Source organism: Equus caballus, chromosome 20, assembly GCF_041296265.1.
Source record: "Equus caballus isolate H_3958 breed thoroughbred chromosome 20, TB-T2T, whole genome shotgun sequence".
NCBI classification, from domain to species: Eukaryota; Metazoa; Chordata; class Mammalia; order Perissodactyla; family Equidae; genus Equus; species Equus caballus.
In genome coordinates this window covers 49,330,651-49,352,948 of record NC_091703.1, presented here as the reverse complement: position 1 = coordinate 49,352,948, position 22,298 = coordinate 49,330,651, and the positions used below count along the sequence as shown (strand labels likewise).

Below are 22,298 nucleotides of genomic sequence, written 5' to 3'. Positions count from 1 at the left end.
CCGTTATAAAATAAGTCCTGGGGATGTAATGCACAGCATAGTGATTAATACTGTATTGCGTAAAGTTGCTAAGAAGATAAATCTTAAAAGTTCTCATCAAAAGAAAAAGAAAATTTTGGTAACTATGTATGGTGATGGACTTTAACTAGACTTACTGTGGTGATCATTTTGCAATATATACAAATATCGAATCATTATGTTGCACACCTGAAACTAATACAATGTTATGTGACAATTATACCTCAATTTAAAAGAAACGTATCATTCTTGGGGGAAAAGTCAATCCACTACAAACACTTAAATAGTAATTTTGACGAACTGCTGGAGGCTGAGTGTGGAATAGCATGTGAGTGGGAAACTTCTGAGGACTTCAGTCGTAGGGGAGCCCCCACACTTTTGTGGGCTTTACTTTCAGGAACTCCACAAAGTTCTCACAGGGAAGAGCCCATAAAGATATCCTTGTAGCTCTAGCAAGGAGGAAGGGAAAGGTAATCATTGAGAAACAACCAGTAACAAGAGCATTCTCCATAACAAAGACCTACTCTGCAGGGAAAAGACTTCACCAGGGCCTTATCCCGACTGTGGAAGGGGCATTTCTCTGCTCAGTGCCATCTCACCTTTCTGTCTCACATTGGATTGGGGTGGGGGGAGGCCTAAGAAAGACTTGTGAAGGTCAGAGTCCCAGGACACTGAAAGTTTAAAACTTAATTATAAGATTATAGGATGCTTCTTCTGCCTTACACCTTACCCCTACACCAGTGGGGCTCCAGTATAATAAGAGATCACTACTGTTGAAAGAGCTGCATGATGCAGATTCTAACTGAGGAGTTCTTAGGGAAACCCAAAGACAGCAGGGAGACAAAAAAGAGGACATAAGGGAATTTGAAACCTCTGGCACTCACAGCTGGAGCAAATATTAAACACAGCACAACTCCTAGCCAGATTAATATAAAACCTCACACTAAAGAGACCTGTTCACCTCAGCTTCTATTACCTAATATATCATGTCCAATTTTCAAAAAAAATTACACATTATGCTTTTAATAGGCAAGAAAAAACACAAAGACAAAGGAAGCATCAGAGGCAGGCTTAAATATATCACCTATTTTGGAATCAGGGAATTTAAAATAACTATAATTAATATGTTAAGGGTGATAATGGAAAACACAGACAACACACAAGAACAGATGGGTAAGGTAAGCAGATGGAAACTCTAAGAATCAAAAGGAAAGGCTAGAAATCAAATATACTGTAACAGAAATAAAGAATGCTACTGATCAGCTCATCAGCAGCCTAGACACTGTCAAGGACAGAATCAGTAAGCCTGAAGATAGGTCAAGAGAAATTTCCCAAACTGAAATACAAAGAGAAAAAATAATTTTTAAAGAAAGACATGTTGAATGGAGCATCCAAGAACTGTGGAACAATTTCAAAAGATATAACATATGCGTAATTGGAACTAAAAGATAATTGTGTAAAATAATAAAACAATGTATTGGATGACTACAGCAAATGGATAGGTAAATGAATGATAGCAATGTCATTAAGGACAAATACTAAAAAATTTTTTAAGTATAATTGATATACTAAAAGAGGACATAAAATGGAATCACAAAATGTTCAACTGAAACCAGAGAAAAGAGGAAAATCAATGAAACCAAAATTAGTTATATGAAAAGATCAAAACCAATAAACCTCTGGGAGAATGACTAAGAAGAAAAAAAAAGACTCAAATTACCACTATCAAGAATAAAAGAGGGAATTATCACTAGAGACTTCACATTCACTAAAAAAAAATAAGGGAAAACTATAAAGAAAACACACATGTAGAAAACCTCAAAGTTTTGGCAGTTTGGTATTTTCAGACAATCTGAATAACTATTTTTAAAATTGAGTTTGTAGTTAAAAACCTTCCAGAAAAATAAATCTCTAGGCCCAGGCAGTTTCCCTGTGTGGTAAAGTCTACCAAATATTTAAAGAAGAAATCTGCCAATTCTACACAATGAAATACTACTACACACCTATTAGAACGGCTGAAATAAAAAATACCGACAAGGGGGGCTGGCCCGGTGGCGCAGCAGTTAAGCATACAAGTTCTGCTTCTCGGCAGTCCAGGGTTCGCCGGTTTGGATCCTGGGTGCGGACATGGCACCACTTGGCAAAAGCCACGCTGTGGCAGGCATCCCACGTATAAAGTAGAGGAAGATGGGCATGGATGTTAGCTTAGGGCCAGTCTTCCTCAGCAAAAAGAGGAGGATTGGCAGTAAGTTAGCTCAGGGCTAATCTTCCACACACACAAAAAAATACTGAGAGGGATGTGAAGCACTTGGAACTCTAATATATTAATGGTGGCAATACAAAAAAAGAATGGTATAGACACTCAAGAAAAGAGTTTGGCAGTTTCACATAAAGTTAAACATACATTTACCATATGACCCAACAATCCCACTCGTAGCTATACATACTCTGGAGAAATAAAACTATGTTCATATAAAAATCTATACACAGATTTTTATAGCAACTCTATTCTTAACTGCCACAAACTAGAAAAAAACCCAAATGCCTTTGAATAGACAAATGGATAAAAAAACTGTAGTATATTTGTACAATGAAAAACTACTCAGCAAAAAAAAGGAATAAACTATCGATACACACAACAGTAACTTGAATGAATCTTAAAAGCATGACGTCAAGAGAAAGAGGCCAATTTCAAAAGATTACACATTGTATAATCCCATTTACAGGACATTCTCAAAAAAATAAATCTATAAAGATGGAGAACAGATAGCTGGTTGTCAGTGATTAGGGGTGGGATGAAGATGTGACTACAAAAGGATGACATGAAGAAGTTTTCTAAGATAAAGGAACTGTTCTGTATCTTGACTATATGCTGCTGATAAGAATTTATACATGTGCAAAAACTAATAGAACTGTACACCCCCAAAAAAGTCCATTTTCCAATATGTCAATTCGACAAAATAAAATAAAAAGAAATAAGACAACTGTGGGGGATGTAAACTGTATTTTTGTAATGCTGTTAAAAGCAAAAAATTCAAATGCTTCTGACATCAATAGGGACACAATCAAACAAATCATGTTATTTCCATCCAATACAATGTAGCCATAAGAAGCTGTTCATGATAAATGAAAAGTATGTTATAATGTGGCATATATCACATAACCTTATTTTTCCTAAAAGGAAAAAAAATGCAGGGCTTAAAAAAACTTGAAAATAGAAATTCATAAACCAAGTTTTATCAAGTAATGAGATAATTGGAATTATTATTTTCTTTTAACTTTCTAAATTGTGCAAATATCTAATTTTTAAAAGATGTATTACTGCTATAGTCAGAATAGTAAGGCTACTGTATTTAAAAAAAGACAGAACAAAATGACACATGCTCACAATACCACCATCAAGAGCAGAAAGGTTTCAAACATGATTTCCCTTTGTATAAAATATGTATCACAGGTTTATATAGCACAAGAAAATTTTGCAAGGATATATACCACAATGATAGGAAAATATCTCTGGATGGGTTTCCCCCTCATTCTCATTATTTGCATTTTCTTATTTTCTTTATTTTCCTTATAAATTATATAGTTTCAACAGAAAAATTTTAGTCATAAAAATACTGACACACAAAAATCTTAAGCCACCTACATGTCAAACAGGTGACCAGTTAAATTAAATATGGTAAAACCATACAAGAGAGTAAGATTTAATTACAAAACACATAGTTCAAGAAAAATATGTACAATAACCTTTCAAGTGAATAAGGCAAGAGACCAAACTATATGTAAAGTATGAACCAAATCTATAAAACATTTTTTTTTAAGATCTAAAATACATCAAAGTAACCGTTAGCTTTGTAGAAGTTTATAGGTTTTTTTTCTCCTTCTTTATTCTCTCTGGATTTTCTAAACTTCCTAGATGAAGAGTTTTATAACCAGAAAGATGTTACTAATGTTGGTATCCCATAGCGTACTCTATCTATAGAATGTTAGTGTGGCAGAACCCCAACTACGCAAGAGTGTTTCGTATCAAAATGTCACTCTTTTCCAGTGAAGGTTTCATTCCAAGGTGATACAGGAGGGTATCTGATGTTATGTCCCATAGTATATAGCAAAACCTTTCACCTAGTTGTACAGCCAGTTAGAGCTCCGGTTTCAACCCTGAAGGAATCCAATTTTAAAAAGCCATAAATCCTATCTGCCCTAGTCTCTTAGAGAATTCTCTAATTCGGTTACCAAGGCCAAAATCAATACAAAAAGGTTAACCCCAATCTTCCAACAACACTTTACTATCTTAGAAACCACAAATTCCATAGAACAAGTCATATGGAACAAGAAATCCTGACTTACAAATGCACTGTTTTTCAAGTTCCTGACTATTTACTCAATGTTAATAAGGCTTTTGCTCTTAGCCATCTACTTAATTGTAATGTCTATGTCTGGATATGAGAATTGTTAAGTACTTCAGTGTCCTTTATAATATTCTTATATATAATATGTATATATAAAATATACACAATATGTATATATGTAAAATATACACAATGTTCTTCAAATTATTATTCTAGTAAGTTATGAAAGGTATAGCAAAAAATATGCGCCAGCAGTAAATGTCACTTCAGTACAATGAACTCCTCCTTACATTACGTCAAATTACTTTATAAATTATTTTTGCCATCTTGAAGAATTGTATCAAGTTGACTTTCAGGTACAAAATCTCTGCTGAAATGTCCAACTTTAATTTCAACATAGTCCATGTTTTTTCCAGTAAAATTAACTTATTCTTTAAAAACTAGTTTGTTGTAAAAACTTTTTTAATACACGTTAAAGTAGCATTCTATTTTTAACATCCCTCAGATAATCAAACTATGTTCAAAAACACTAACCTCTCATTTATTACAGCTAAATGAACCAAATCCTCCTGTAGTCAGGAAACTTCAAAATAAATTCATCCGAGATATTTGGGGATATTTTGCCAGTACATGAATAATTATCCTAATACCAAACACTGAAATTATGTTTACTTAATTGATGAATTGTACTAAGTGACCTCGAACAGCAGGAGCACTTGTATGGTTAGCTCATCCATCAATCCACTTTAAGGCATCTCAAAAGACTGAAGACCTCAAAGAAGCCTACCAGGATGAGCAATGAACAATAACCTGGAGCCACAAGAGATTACAGAATCCACAAAGAGCCCTGTCAATTCAACACTCTAAAAGAGATGCCGCAAGGGGCTGGCCCGGTGGCACAGCAGTTAAATTCGCACGTTCCTCTTCTCAGTGGCCCAGGGTTCGCCAGTTCGGATCTCGGGTGCGGTTATGGCACTGCTTGGCACGCCACGCTGTGGTAGGCGTCCCACATATAAAGTAGAGGAAGATGGGCATGGATGTTAGCTCAGGGCCAGTCTTCCTCAGCAAAAAGAGGAGGACGGGCAGTAGTTAGCTCAGGGCTAATCTTCCTCAAAAAAAAAAACAAAAAAAAAAACACGAGAGATGCTGCAGAGCTGGGCCAGATTCAAGAGGCCCAGAGACATGTGAGAACTTATGAAACTGGGCTGGTTCTTAGATATTATAAAGTTCCAAGCCTATAAATCTCAATGAAATGGATAAATTTCTATTTAAAAAAACAAAAAACATGAATTACTCAAGAGATTTAAAAAAAAAAAAAGGTCAATAATCCTTGAATAAAATCAGAAAGTGTAAAAATGGCCACAAAAACACTTTCTAAAAGTAGACGATTTGTTTTAAAGGATAATTCTTTCAAAACTACTGTAGAACACAAAACAAGCCTCCGAAGCTTCACTATTTTAAAATAATCAGTATTTGAAATAATTCGTATGATATTAAGACCAAAGACTACACCCAGAAATGTACTCTCTCAAACAGATAAGGTTCTAAATGCCAATAAAGGGAATTCAACTGCGTAATTCGATAATTAGCTACCACAACTAAGCAGGGTCTATCATGGCATAGATTTAAAATTGAAAAATCTATTTTTACCATCTAAATAGGTGAAATAAGAAAAACCACATGACCCAGACTCTAAAATAGCATTCAATAAAATCTAGCCTTTGTGTGTGTCTATGTGAACACAATCCCTCTCGTCCCAGTAAAAAGCTCCTACTATGAGATCTTAACCTCAAGCTTTGCCCCAGAAAACATAAGCTTTGGGGCTAAATTAGCAATTCAGTTTCTCTCAGGATAACTAGATTTAAAACATGTAAATTCAGAACTAATTTATACTAGGGCAATGGTTCTTAACAAGGATGTTTGTCCCACAGGGGACACTTGGCAATGTCTGGACACATTTTTGGTTTTTACAGCTCAGGGAATGCGACTGGCAACTAGTGGGTAGAGGTGAGGGGCGGTGCTAAGCATCCATTAATGCACAGGACAGCCCCGAACAACAAATAATTTCCGGCCCAAAATGTCAATTCAATACTGCCAAGGTTGAAAAATTCTTTATAAGGGGAATATGCTACATATAGATTTTCATCTCACACCGTATCCCATAAATTCTAGTTGAGTAAAAGAAAACTCTTAACACATACATACACACACAAGGAAGGAAGGAAGGAAGCAGGAGGAGGAAGGCAAGGAGGGAGGGAAGGAAAAGAGAGGGGCTATCAAAATTGTGGAAAGAGGAGAAATTTCTAAACTTAAAGCAAACAAAACAATCAAAATTTCAAAGCAAACAAATTGGCAACTGGGAATAAATATGTGCAGCAAACAAAGCAATAATTAAAAGCATCTGTAAGAACTAAAAAGAAAAATATGAAAACTCAGATTGAAAAACAAGTAAAAGAAAGTTAAGCAATTAAAATAAAGTACAGCCACTCTAAGAACATAATCTTCACTTTAAAAAAAAAAAAAGAAGAAACATTTTTACTTAATAACCTGGCTGCGGAAGTGGGGGTGCTGGTGGAGTATTTTTTAAGGACTCTACTAGTTGTTAACAAATGTTCTTTTTTTTAAATACTGATTTTTAAAAAAACCACTAATTTAAAAAATGATTTCTTTAAAAAAAATTCTGAAAACCAAGCTTAAAAATTTTTAAACCCAGACATTTTTTAAAAGATTATGCACAAAAATATTAACGGCAATATTATAAAAGTTTTCCAATTGTTCTGCCCTCATAAACATGTATTCTTTTAATAATGAAAAACCTTTCATGAAAAAATAATACAAACAATCCCCACAAATTCCAAACAGGTCTGAGTTGTATGGACATTCACTATGGAATGTTTACTTTGGTTTTGGTCAATACAACACAGATAAATATCACAATGGAATCAATTTGGGTCAGTCAAATTAACCCTATTCTATATTATATCACTGGTTATATTACACCATTGAGCATTAACCTTTGTTTATTATAACAAAAGACAAAATATAGAAAGTTTTACAAAAATTATCAAAAATATACTTCACTGTAAGTTCAGCAACAATTAGAAGCTTACAGCCAAAGAAGCAACAATAAGAAACACTTTAGGGGCCAGACCCATGCATGAGTGCTTAAGTTTGCACGCTCCACTTCGGCGGCCAAGGGTTTCACTAGTTCGAGTCCTGGGCGCAGACACGGCACCACTCATCAGGCAGTGCTGAGGCGGCGTCCCACTATGCCACAACTAGAAGGACCCACAACAAAAAACGCACAACTATGTACCAGGGAGGTTTGGGAGAAAAAGGAAAAATAAAATCTTAAAAAAAAAAAAAAAGAAACACTTTAATGGTTCCACCTCTTTTTTCCTATTTGAAAAAATAAAAAGTATTTTTTTAATTTCCAGGATCAAATATTTATTTTTTAGCATAAACCAAAAATCTTTACCAAAAGCTTCTTATGTCCAGGACTATCTTCACCCATAAATGGAGAAATGCAAACTTAATGGTTGCTTAATGTCACTAACTAATGACATTTCATTATTTAGGTTCTCTGAGGTTACCAAGATCCATTAGTCAAAATGCTAAGGAAATGCGCAGTTATTATCCCTAAAGTCCTTTTAACTACGTAATACTAGAACTTCTGTCATTTATTTCCTCGAGCTTGTTACATATAGAACTGATAAGCAACATTTCTTAGGTTTTTCAACATGGATAAGTAAATTCAGTCCATCTTATGATATCATACACAAAACCCATCCCTCCTTTTTGTATTTCAAATAGAGTGCAAGAGTTTTCCTAGTAGCATACACTCTTACCACATATCCAAAAAGAGAAGAAAATGTGGTATAAGGAAATCCTTACACAGTATTACATTCCTTTTAACATTACTAAATCAGATCAGTAAGTGACAGATAGCCACAAAATTAACCTTAATCAAAGTTTAGAAAACAAAGATTTTAATCTCACAAAGAATAATTACTTAAGAATTGGTACAAAACAAAAAAATTACCACGCACATGTGATTAATGCCTCCTCCCAAAATAATAAATCTTAAAAGCAAATAGAAAATCCATCTAAAGAGCAAACAAGTTGGAAAATTCAATTAAATATTTCTCATTCAGATTTTTATTCCCATTATTAACTTTCAGAAAACATCACAAATTAGTTTTAAGCACCATTCAAGCCAAATAAAAAAATTCCCACATAAATATTTGTCATAAAGTTTTATAGAACTCACCAGAAAAATCCTTCAATAATCTACTGGATACATAAGTAAAAGACCAACGTGTAACACACAGTTAAAATTTGTTAAAAATCTTTTAGGAGAAAACAGTTACCCAAATACATGAACAATGTGTAACGTACAATTTTTAGGTGATAAACATTTAAATTTATTTTTAAACCACATTAAGATAGTCATTTCAATTCATATTACTTGCTCTGTTTAGCTCAACATTCTCCCCCTTTCCCAAAATGTTTCAAGAAATAATTAGGAAGACATGCTTTGAAATTAGACCAATGCAAGCTTGATCTTGCCTTCTCCACACAGTCTCTGACCTTGGGTAAGTAACACTCTCTGATTTCAATTTATGAATCTAAGAACTATGTTTTACCCTACAATGCTACTGTGGGGATTAAATGCTCAATAAAATGCCTAGCAATGTAAGCATTCCTTAAATGCTAAAATCAGCAAAATATCCGCTAAAAAGAAATCTTAAGCTTACCAAAAAAGTGGGAAGTTGCTAGAAAAAAATTTTGCTCGCTTTCGAAGTAGACTTTAAAAACATAATGAAGTTATACAGACAACCACAAGAACCTACAAGAATAATCAGAATCATGAAAAAAATCTGAATCATTTTAATTTCTCCATGTTTCTAAGCATCCACCAAAAATAAATGCATGCACACAAAAAACAAGAACCTAAATTCTTATCACCAAAGAAATGTTAAATTTAAATTACCAAAAAACTTTATCTGGCCAGAGTTGAGAGCAGGGGACTATGTTTTACTCATCTTTGTACTCCTAAATCCCATCACAGTATCTGACATATAGTATACACTCAACAGCTATTTGTAGCACTGAAATGAAAAATATCATATTACCTAAAATCTTAAATTCTTATTTCAACACAAATATAAACATACACAACACTCAGTAAATATTTGAGTGGCTGCTACTGGAAGGCACTTCTTCTAGGCACTTGGATATATCTAAGAAAAAAACCAAAGCTCTCTGCACTCCTGGAGTTTATATTCTAACAGGTGAGACAGAAATAAACATAGTATATAAGGAAATTATGAAGTAAATTACACTGTGGACAGGATGGATTAAAAAAAAAAATAGGGCAGGATAACGAGGATCGAGAATGCCCATTATCTGTAACCCAAAGGACACCTCTCAGAGAAAGAGTTAGGAATTTGTTCGACATTTTACAGTGGTTAAGAATACAAGCACTGGAATAGCACTGCCTGGGTTCAGTAGTAATTACTACTTCTGTGCTTGTTTGCTATTTGTAAAATGAGAAAAATAACAGTACCCAAAAATGTACAGATCTGTACTGAGAAGTAAACGAGATAATACCTGTAAAGCGCTTAAAACTCCGCCTGAAACAGAGGTACCTAATAATGTTCACTAAAAGTTCATACCCATCACAAAATACTGCAATCTCCCACACTAGTGATTAAGAATCTAAGGGCATGGATCTTGCCTAATTTGTATTTTGAGTGCTTTTGTCTGTGCTGATATATACAAAGACCTCAAGAAACATCTGTCAAATTTAAACCCAAGTATTTACTGATGATAGAATTATAATTACTATCATTCTGGGAAAAAACAATTAGCGTGGGATATGACTGATTAAAAAGAACTAGAAATGTTAGAATGTGGGAAAGAAGTCACATAATACCTGTTTAACACTCCTTCAGAACTTTTCTCAGATCATAAAACCCTCACTGAAAATTCACTAAAAGATACAGACCCTTTACTCAGAACAAACCCACCACAAAGGTCCATGCAAAATTTTATGTTTAACATTGACAATCTGCTGAAATGTTCTCTCCATGTCATATTGGAGAACTTACATCTCCAATTATTATTTCTGTTTTCCTTTTGAGTTCTTGACCAAGAGCATTCAATTATTTGTGAAATATCCCTCTTAAATCTTATCTCTGAAGTTAAGCAACATAAACTGAAAAAACAGCTTTCTAATTACTAAGGCCAAGTTATAGGTTCAAGTAACAACCCAAATGTCGTTCAAAAGCTTCAAATTCTCTTAATACATTGGTAGGCCAAGTGCCAAAAACCACATTTTATTTAGAAAACAGAATGAAATAAACTTCAGATCTATTCCATGCAACCCACTAAACTGAGCATTTTTTCCATGAAAAAATATACTTAAGTTATTCAATTAGAATAAATTATCATTAATTAAATATCTAATACAGAATTAACCAGATAAGGCCAAAATGGTTTATCTATCAGTGACAAACCCTAAAACAGCACAATGCCTTATATAATAATTTACAACTGCATAATACTTTAAAAATATTTTCACATATACTCACATTAGATTCACAACAAACCTATACGGTTTACATTCTAAAACTGCACTATTCACCTGGTCACCACAAACCACAGGTGACAACTGAACACTTGAATTGTGGCTAGTCCAAACTAAGATGTTATGTAAAAGCAAAATACACAGTAGATTTCAAAGAAGGAAAAAAAATGCAAACTATCTCAATAACTTTTTATTCTGAATATGTTGAAACGACGTATTTTCCTTAACCCAACATATCCAAAATATTAAAATTAATTTCCCGTTCTTTTTTATTTTTTAAAGCTACTAGAAAATTTTAAATTATGTATGTAATTTATTAATTTAGTATGCCTTAAAGAACATATGTATACTTGCTTCACAACATCCATTTAAAAATGGTATAATTTTACAGTTCAACCAACATTGTTTAAATTATTTTAAACTTTTTTAAGCACACTAAGCCTTTATGCCTAATTTAACATGATAAATTGTAGATTCATACAGAAATGTCTCTCGTCTGCAAAATAGGTAATTTTCCCTTTATTTACTAGGCACATGTAACACACACGGAGTAGGCAATCAGCAGACTCAACTGACAAGATGCTTAATAGCCCAGATACTGATTCTCTACTAAAGGGACTTAAGGGCCTCAATGAGTCATAAAGAAAGGATTAAACAGTTTATTTCGAAAAAGAAAGTTAGACCTCATCCACCAACTTGAAAGAGTAACTCCAATAGGCAACTCTCTGTCAGCCTGTTTTATATATTTCAATATATTTAAGTTTGGTATTATTTATTAGACTGGCCCCTCTCCCCAATTACTCCAAAGTAAAGTATTATTAAATCATAAGCTTAGTAGACACATAGCAGGCTCTCAAATTTATGCTAGTTTTCAAGGGTGTTAAATTTTTTAAAGAGAATAAAATAAGTGACGCAGTCTCTGGCATCAATAAGCTCAGGGCAAGTAAGGTCATTACATATGAAATGAGAATAACAAAGGAGTATTTATTTAGGCTTTAAACTATGAGGTTCTAATTATAAGTTCAACTGGGTTTTATAGAATATAAAAAATATAGGAAATTTTTGTGAGAAAGAGTTACCTTGAGATTTAAAATATAGCCTTTACATTTCCATTTGACATTCATGCTGAACTCTCAAGTGATTTATTTTCATCTTTTAAGGTCTTTTTTTTTTTTTAAGATTTTATTTTCCCTTTTTCTCCCCAAAGCCCCCCCGGTACATAACTGTATGTATTTTTAGTTGTGGTTCCTTCCACTTGTGGCATGCGGGATGCCCCCTCAGCATGGCTTGACAAGCGGTGCCACGTTCGCGCCCAGGATCCGAACCGGCAAAACCCTGGGCTGCCAAAGCGGAGCGCGCGAACTTAACCACTCAGCCACGGGACCGGTCCCATAAGGTCATTTTTTTAACTGCTTCATAAAATGTGTTTGATAAGAATGGTCTAACTAGTAGTAAATAAAAATGGAGTCTTCATCTTATATAATGTGTGCACACGCGCACACACACGTCACACACACACTTCAGAAGAGCAAAATACTCACTCGAGTGCAACCTGCTGCAACAGAGCAGGAATTGTAACTAAAGTCTAATATAAAACTTTGATATTAGGACCCATTTCTAAATAAATTGAAAGTTGTTTCTAAACAAAGAATGAGAAAAAAATGCAGAAGAATATACATTTGAAAGATATATACTTTACTTTACCCAACACTATATGTTCTCAATTTTACAAGTATCTGAACTTCTACACTTATAATCCAAAACAAACAATTTGGCACTTATTACAATCATCATGATAAATACTCTAAGAATGACACTCGTACAGTTAATAAGGTCAGTCTGGATGTTAGGTAAATTCCTGGCCTCCTCAGCACTGGAGCACTGACAGACACTAAGAAGGTTAAGACAGTCTTCATATTTCAGGTAAAAGGATCTTAAAGATATCAGTTCAAACGGAGGCATACTTCACTCTAAAGACTCAGTGCCAGGAGTAGAGAAAAAAATATTTTGGCTCTTGCCAAATACTCATTCACTATGTCACTGTCAAATTAATCAGAGATGAACAAATCCTATTTGCCTTCCAAAGCAGGAATCTATATCCTGATATTCCTTATGCCTCTACTATTACATTTTACCATTTCTGACATTGGAACACAACCTCTTAATGTACAACATTCCCTCTCTTGTTTGGATTTCTAATAATTCACATGTTAAGTTTTATTCTCACATGTTAAGTCATATTTCTATCACAACACTGTAAGCCATCCCAACACATTCATGACACTCATCAGCAACTGGAGGGAGACAGAGGCTGAAGCATTTATATCAGAATCTCCAGGGGGCTGGCCCCATGGCCAAGTTCACATGCTCCACTTTGGCAGCCCAGGGTTTGCCAGTTCAGATCCTGGGCAGGGACCTACACACCGTTCATCAAGCCATGCTGTGGTGGCATCCCATATAGAAGAACTAGAACGACCCACAACTAGGATATACAACTCCATACTGGGGATTTGGGGAGGAGGCAAAAAAAAGAGGAAGACCGGCAATGGATGTTAGCTCAGGGCCAATCTTCCTCAGCAAAAAAGAAAGAAAGAAAGAACGACTCTCCAGGGGTTGTGGGAAATTTTTTAAAAATCCAGATGATTCTAATAATATGCCCAACCCCTACCACTGCTGTAAACCACGTGAAGCACCAAAACATATTTGTCCTAATTCCCTTAGTGCCTAACACGGTATTAATCACATTCCTCACATTAAGGCAAACACTTCTTGATTAATCAATCTCTCATATAAAGCTCCTTTCCCTGATGATGCGACCTTGTGATAGAACCTCTCTCTTAATGTTGATGGTAACTGTTTGTCACTGTCACCATACTTAAAGTATTTCCCTACTAGAAACTCCTAGTGATCAGATGCCACACAGTCACTCTCTTGGAATTACCTGGCCACTGAATCATCAAAAAGAACCTAAGCTCAGTGGCACAAAATAGATACTGGAATTCAGGATCTCATGTTAGTCATCTCTATTTTTAAATTAGTTGAGAAACAATGGGATCATGATGGGAAGTTTAATAAAGTATACGAAATTTGAAAGATTATAAAATGCAAGTCTACTGGAGGCACTGGAAAGGAAGGATATGGTATAAAGAGGCTCTAAGAAAGACAAGAGTCCATAACACTGCCATATCTGACATCAGATCAACATCTTAGGCTAGATATCAATTTAGAATAATGAATTTTTAAAAACCGGAGTTTCTTCTTAGAGCAAAAGCTCCTTTAAGTGAAAATAACTAGAAAATATGCTTTCGGGTGAATGAAAGCAGTCAGTAAGAAAGGAGAACATCCAGGCACCTGAGACCTTCAGAAACTAACAAAAACCAAAACAAAACAAAAAAGAGGTAATGTCAAATTTAGTCCAAAGGAGGAAACACTTAGGAGCCCAGAAGGAAAATGGCTTCCTCACTTGGAGCTAAAACCAAGGTTAGGACTGAAAAATTAAAGTACTATAGCACAGTCTCAGGTCAGAAAAGCCCTAGTAAGATTATGAAGAGAATTCTACCTGCTGAATAGTGGTAATAAACGACCCTGTGAACTCGTCTGAACATCCATCTAACATAAACCTAAAAGAATGCTGTGGGGGAGCATGAGGGAGGATTGAAAAGGATAGACTCTACAAAAAAAATTCCAAGAAAACTTTTTCTTAATAACTAGCTTAACACTACTTCAGTGAAACCAAGGGACCAACAATTAGAAGTACGTTCAAATTTCTTATGCCTTACTTGCCCATTCATTATTATATTGGCAGTTATGACTACTTAACACTGTTAAGGATTGTGTGCTTGTTTCTGAAACAAAAGGGTATACGGAAACTTCGTAATCTGCTTTGCATTGGGTCTCAAAGCAGAGGAACTCAGGTGAAAAAGAGCAGCAAAGCAGCAGCAGACACATCAAATCCTTGAGACCAAAAAAACAAAGGGAGTGCTAGACTGTGACCAGGGAATATCCTCAAGCATTTAGATAGAGGATCTAATTTCACCCCAGTTATTCAGGACCACTTATATCACAGTTATAGACCCAGCTACTAATGCAGACTGTAGTCCCAAGACAGAAAATAAGTACAAAGGATCTATATCTTAGAAGCCCAACATCTTCTCAATTTTACCGCTTAGCTCATCCTCAACAATTTCAATAACCAAGCTCATTTTCTGTTCCTGGGAACAAACATCTACCTCGTATCTCTCATGAGAAATCTGAACCCTGTCTGGTTGTTTACCTGTAGCTAGGTCCTCAAGGCCTACTGCCAAACGCCCTCTCTTTTCACCCAAGATGCCAGTCTGAACCTCTACCTAGCGCCTGCTACCAACCACCATGCCACTCCCACACCAAGCTGGCCTGCTCCATCTACCTATCTACACACTGCCTTTTGCTACACATATGCCTATGGTGAAAAGCTGACCGTAGGCATATGTGGACCTTTATCCAAATTTCTCAGACCAGTGTTCTGGTCTCTCCCCGCATCTAGAAAGACCTAAATCCTGTTGGAGGTCAATCTGTCTAGTAGTTGAATTTCAAATACTACAACTAAGTGAGTCACAGCTCCCTCATAATGATTTCCCAATTTACCTAAATTTCAATCACATCATACTAGGCTTTCTTCTTTCTTTTCTGAAGACAAACTCTGAAAACTTTCAGATTTTTCACAACTGGTTTCACCAGTCCACCTAGGAAGCAGATCTGCAGCTATGTCCTATTCTTATCCAAACCAAGATTCATTACACTTCTTTCTCTATCTTCCAGCCCTCGACACAATACCATTGCTTCATAGACATTAAAAAATTAAACATTTATCATACGTAAAGTACATTTAATAGCAGAGGATATTCCATGACAAATGAGGGAAGAAAAAAATCATAGATTCAAATTATGTACAAAATAAAAATTTAGAGGTTATTTTGAACAGCAATATGGAATGAACCAACAGCATTTCATATTTATAACTTTTTTATCTTAAATGCCTTAAAATCTAGAGAATATTAAGTTAATATGATATAATTTTACTGTGTAAATCCCACATTTAGAGAGATACATGTCAAACTTCAGGCTAGTTTCTATAGAAAAACATAAAATAATAGGATGTAAATTTTCACCCTTAATGTAATTTTATGGAATTATAACTATTAAAAGTTTGAAACACTTAGAAAAATCTGATCAAGAGTACTTACTAATTAAGGAATACAACTGATTATTAGATTTGCTAGTGATCCAAATTTGAAAGAAAATTTCCTAATATTCCTCTTTCACACTCTGGATTAGTTTAATTGAAGTAAATCCTGAGATTGAAAGGTGAGCCATTAGCAGACAATTTCTATTTGCCACTACTTATCTGTATGAACCAAGATTTTCTCCAAAGAGTGCAATAAAGAAAAAGAAATAAATCACTCTATTAAAAAAGTGCATATATCTATAAACCACCTGCATAACTCTGTCCATTAAAACTGCCTCATAATTTAAACATGTTGACTTGTTACATATGTGAGCTTATAAAAAAAATAAACTGGGGCCGGCCCCATGGCCTGGTGGCTGTGCTCAGTGCACTTCGCTTTGGCAGCCCGGGTTCACAGGTTCAGGTCCCAGATGCAGACCTACACCACTGTCAGTCATGCTGTGGCAGTGACCCACATATAAAAAAACAGAGGAAGACTGGCAACGATATTAGCTCAAGGCTAATCTTCCTCAAGCAAAAAAAGAGGAAGACTAGCAACAGATGTCAGTTCAGGGTTACTCTTTCTCAGCAAAAAATAAATAAAAAGTTCACAACTTTATCTAAAATTAAGAGAAATTCAGGCCTTAAAATCCACTTACTTGTTCAAAAATGAAAATTCACATATAGTAACACTTTGTGCCATTCACTTTCTAATTCTGCTCCGAAATACAGATGTAGTTTTAGAATAAGAAAAATAAGTATTGCCTTTCTATCTCTCTAAAGATCTCCCCAAAGTCTTTCACACAGAATGCTTCAAATGATAAGCATTCTTCCACATTTAACAAATGCAGAAACTAAAAACAGTGCTTTAGTTTAACATAAAATTCAAGTAAGTCTATACTAGTACTCATTCCTCTTAGGTTTTCCTAAACTATTAAACTTACTACCAATAATGGACTTTCTTACAGTATATCCAATATTGAAAAAAAAAGTCCATTCCGACATAATTTTTGTAAGGATACACTACATAATAGTCAATTTCTGCACTAGTACCAAATCACCTCATCCCACTGGTCCTTTAACAGAAATTGCTGCTTCTAACAAAGGTCAAAAATTGAGAATTGTTTTTTCAAGTTGGTGGAAGAATTAGGGAAATCCTTTGAAAATGAAAATAACAGCAACTGGCATGGCACTGTTCTAAGCACTTTACGAGTATTAACTCAGTCAATCCTCCTAACATCCTATGAGGTTGATATTTTTATCCCATTTATAGACTAAGAAACTGAAGCAAAGAGAGGTTAAGTAAGTTGCTCAGTCATAACAGTGAGCAGGTGCAGGAGCCAGAATTTGGCCTTAAGCTGTGCTAGTCCACAGTCCATGCTCTTCACTCTCCAGCTGTACCACCTAAAAGTAGGAACCATCACTTAACAGATAGCCAAGATATTTCAAACAAAGAAGTTAAAGATTTTTCATTTTATCACAAACCTGATGAAATATCATGTAAATATTTTAAGCTATCATCTTAAATCACAAGAAATAAAAACTGCTGATAACAAAACCAAGCAAATGAGGGGCCGGCCCGGTGGCGCAGCGGTTAAGTTCGCACGTTCCGCTTCTCAGCGGCCCGGGGTTCGCTGGTTCGGATTCAGGGTGCGGACATGGCACTGCTTGGCAGCCATGCTGTGGTAGGTGTCCCACGTATAAACTAGAGGAAGATGGGCACGGATGTTAGCTCAGAGCCAGGCTTCCTCAGCAAAAAGAGGAGGACTGGCAGTAGTTAGCTCAGGGCTAATCTTCCTCCAAAAAAAAAAAACCAAGCAAATGAGATTTATATTGAGGAAACTCCCTTAAGTGATCACTTTTTTGATAATTTTAAAGTAAACTATCACATGACCAATAAATTTAAAATATACATTTATATGGAAATGTCTGACAGATACCTTTCAAAAATTAACTACAAATGCCCCCAAGGAATCAACCTTCAAAACACACTCTGGGTAGTCAAATTGAGAAGATGCAAACATCACACTTTACCAAAATAATCTGGCAACTCACCTAACCAGAACACAGCAAAGAAGTCACTAAGAAAAGGCCTCTGGACAATTAACATAGGTACTCCAATGTCCAAGTATTGATACTCATGTACTTTTCTCAAGAAAAGATTTCACACACTTAGTAAGGGTCTTATCCTTCCCTTATGCAGAATTACAAATCTGAATATGATTTCCACACTTGCACAAAAATCAGAGAAGAGAGGCTAACGGGAGACACTGATCCCAGTGACACGCACATCCAACAGCAAAGCAGAAAAATATTTAAATAACTTCGAAATGCAAGGAATCTGATCGACAGTCCTATACACAATCCAACAGATCCTTAAGGCATCACAGTAACTGACGGTCACAAATGATGACCCTGGGTCATCAAGGAGTTTAATTACATTCTGCATCCTATTTAACACAGAAAGGAACTGCATATTTAATTTTAGTACAGTTTTCATCCAAAGTGATTAAAGTGTTGTTACAATTTGATACTTAAAGGAATAAACTGTCAATTACCCAGTAAGCTCAACTAATCAATTAGAAAGGAATTCATTCCAAAATTCCAAATAGCAAAGGTTTTACTGTTTCTGAGTTTAAGAGCACTTTGTCTACAAAGTGTTACCTGAAAGCAAGAGGGAGATGAAGGAACATAAAAGTAGAAAGTCTAAGAAAAAACAGAGGAGCTGGGCGAATGTCTATAAACACTAGCTTAAAGCATTTCTCACAAAACAATGTGTGGGCAGAAGGTGCCACATCAGCAGTACTCTGTATTTGTCCTGCTTCTAAATCATTTGCTAGTTTCATGAATTATTAATTTCGGTTAATAGTTTGTTGATACGAAGCAGTACCAACTTCTCAACTGCAAAAAGTGATAGCGTCCTCCTGCAAAAATTAGGATTACTTCGTACAAAACTCTACAAAACCAAAATCGGAATTACTCTTACAGAACATGCTTACGCCTTACGGTGGCACAAATGTATGCTTTATGGTGGCACATATTTGATTTTTTGAAAAAAAAAGTTCTGTTTTAAATTGCTTTTAATTTTTGAACGATACAGGGGGGAGAGAGCCTAGCCGACACCGCACTTTGTTACCAAAAGAATTGTTACATTCCTCAAGAAAACTCCCTTTCAAAACAGGCTGCAACACATTCTTTCTCTAGCTCCAAACAAAACTTTAAAGCACTTAGTAAATAACATATAAGGCCTTGTACTTTTCCCTCCTCTAGCAAGGAAGTCTGACTCCAAACAGGAAACCGCTTCTCAAAGGGTTCAACCCTGAAATCCTATCAAACCCCAACCCGGCGCTCGGGAAGAGATTTCATATCCAAGTGCCAACACACTTGCCTAGGTAGAAACAGGGTAAACACTCAAGCTTCCCCGTCCGCGAAGCATCTCTTGCAAATTTAAGCAGGCGGGGGAAATTGCGTTTTCTAACAAAAACGAACTTTTTAAAAGGCCAACCTATACAAAGCCCCACAGAAGATAAAGAAGTTGAAAGTGCTACTTTGTCAAGTTTTTGATCGCCCTCCCCCACCGCCCAGGAACGGGGAGGGAAGGAAGGGGCTGGAGTACAGAGGGAAGCTCCAGGCCGAGTTTCGCTGGGGCAGGGGCGAGGAGGGGAGCCCGGGCGCCCCTGACCGCCTTCCCGCACCTTCCCCGGGAGCAGGAAAAGAGGCTGGGGGGGCGGGGAGAGGAGGCACCCGCACGCCCTCAGACTCACCGCTCCGCCAGGAGAGAAGGTGGACGGCTGCGCGGGGAGGGCGGCGGGGCCGCAGGGGCTGAGCCGCGGGCCGTCCCTGCGGAGCCCGGGAAGGGGAGCCGCCTCCCCGCAGCGGGCGGGCCGGCCGGGCGGCGGGAAGCGCCCCCCGTGTCTTACCCATGCTGGGGGCTCCCGCGGGGAGAAGCCCGGGCTCTCCTCCGGCTGCTCGCGCGGCCGCTGTGGCGGCAGGAAGGGGGCCCTGCGCGCCGCTCGTGCCCGTCCGGAGCTCAGGCGGAGCGAGGAGGCGCCGCCATCCGCCCGCGGCGCTCCGCACAGTCCCGTCGGCGCAGCCCCTGAGGAAGAGGCGGCGGCGGCGGCAGCTCCTCCGCCGAAGCCGCGGCGGCGGGAGGGCCGTCTCCCGCCCGCCTGGAGGGCGACTTTCCCACCCCTGGTCGCTCCCGCGGGGGGTGGGACCTGCCGGTCCGTCCCGGCCGCTGGCTCCAACCCGAAACGCCGACCGAGCCCGGGAACCCGCCCCTCGCCGCTCCCCCGGCACCCGCCGTTCTAGAACGCGACGCCAGAGACTGACGGGGAGACTCGGACAGAGGCCGGGAAGGTGCCGGGAGTCGGGCTGGCGAGGAGGCAAATCTCGCGAGAATCTCTCGTTCTCCCTGCCCCGCCCCCGCTGCGTTCCGGCTCACCACCCGGCCCCCCCGCTGGTGCCAGGTGCGGTGACGTCACGGCCGGGGGTCGCGCGCCGCCCGCGTCCAGGTGCGGCGAGCGGATGGGGGAGGAATGCGGCGGAGCTGTGGCTAGTCTTCCGCCCTGTCGTTCGCAACAGCTGGCCCGGGTGTTGTGTATGGTTTGTCGCCTCAGATGTGTACAAAGAGTTTTTGCTGATAGGCAAAGTGAGCCTGGGTTGCGCCGCTTTCCGCAGCGGCGATGCGGTGTTGCTTTTTGCAGAGCAAAGCGGCGGCGAGAGAAGGCGAGCCCGCTTGCTCTTGACCTTCAGAGGCCCAGCTGTTAGCGGCACCCCGCCGTTTACGTTGCAAAGTTCTTTACGAATCAGAAGCATTTCTTCGTGGGAAAAAAACCCTAGACACAAAATAAATCCTGTTTTACAGGAATAAATTACTGGGTTCCTTCAGTCTCTCTCCGCTGAAGACAACTTTCTAAATCCCTTTTCTCCTTCGAAAATAATTTCTTGCCTGATCGCGGGGAGAAATAGTCATGATCTGAAATATTGCCAGGCATTTTTTCTAGCCTCAATTTGAAGAAGGGCAGAGGTTTATTTAATCAAACATGAGCCTTTCTTAGAGTTAGAAGCCAGTATAATTAATTCAGCCAGTTTTTTTCCCCCTCTTATGTAAGTAGACCCAATTCCCGCACAGATGTGTGTGAGAGCAATATCTGTTGAACGCCAACTACTGTGCCTGGTGCTTTTAAAGAAGTCGTGTCATTTAATTCTCACAATCATCCAACAGTAAAGCCGCCTTGCCCTTTGGAATCAGGCAAACCTGAGTTTCTGAAACTCAGCACAGCCGTGTACTTTTTGTGGGACCTTGAATACGTTAACGAACCTCACGGGACTTCAGTTTCTTGCTTCTGTTGAAAGAAATCTTTAAAATGCAAAGCACAGTGTCTGGTACTTAGTAGTAACCTTGTAAATATCCATTCTCACTATCTCCTGCAGGCCTGCGTTTGCGGCCTTTTAGTTCTTTTATTACTTCTAAAAAGATTGCCCGTGGTACTTTTATAGCAAGAATTGTCAGTCACAATCAGAGGCCAAAAGGAAGAAAAGAAAAAAATTTAATATGCATACCTAAACAAGATGTACATGTTGGCTGTGTTGTATTGAAACCATGGAACACATTGTGCCTTTTTTCAAACAACAAATATTTATTGTGTTAAGTTCATTGTCCCCTACCAAGCAGATTTTTTTAAAAAAGAAGAAAAACAAAACTCAAGTACTGTACAGCCCTTATCCTCAAAGATTTTGCATTCTAACTAGGAAGTGAGACGTGAACACATAGTTTATTAATAGAATGTGGTAGTGAGGATGAAATGCCTGAAAATTTAAAGGAAAATAAATGGCTATGAGTAAGGCAAGCTTCAGGGGGAAGGTATAAATTGAGCTAAAGCTTGGAGGAAGGCAATAATTTCAGCCTGGAGGAGCCCTAAAAGTAAGAAGTAGAAGTGGATAGGCCAACAGAATATTCCTGAGCCTTAAAGGAATCTGCGGGGCTCCAGCACCCCATAAGAAAGTAAACCATTTAAAATTTGAAAGAATGAGGCTGGTGCGAGAAGAAGAGGATTCGTGAAAGGAAACAAAGAAATAATATATTGGAAGGGAACTAAATTCCTATTTTCTCTAGGATCCTAGACATTTCAAG

At 37.6% G+C, this 22,298-nt stretch overlaps 1 protein-coding gene across 1 annotated transcript in view; it reads right to left on the bottom strand.

Moving 5' to 3' along the window:
• The window catches only part of CD2AP (CD2 associated protein), a 130,039-nt gene extending 109,295 nt beyond the window's left edge, over positions 1 to 20,744 (bottom strand). Inside the window, exon 1 of the mRNA XM_023625057.2 lies at positions 20,083 to 20,744. Coding sequence (XP_023480825.1) covers positions 20,083 to 20,086 — 4 coding nt within the window. The 5' untranslated portion in view covers positions 20,087 to 20,744. The remainder of the gene's footprint in view (positions 1 to 20,082) is intronic.
• Positions 20,745 to 22,298: the final 1,554 nt, after the last annotated feature.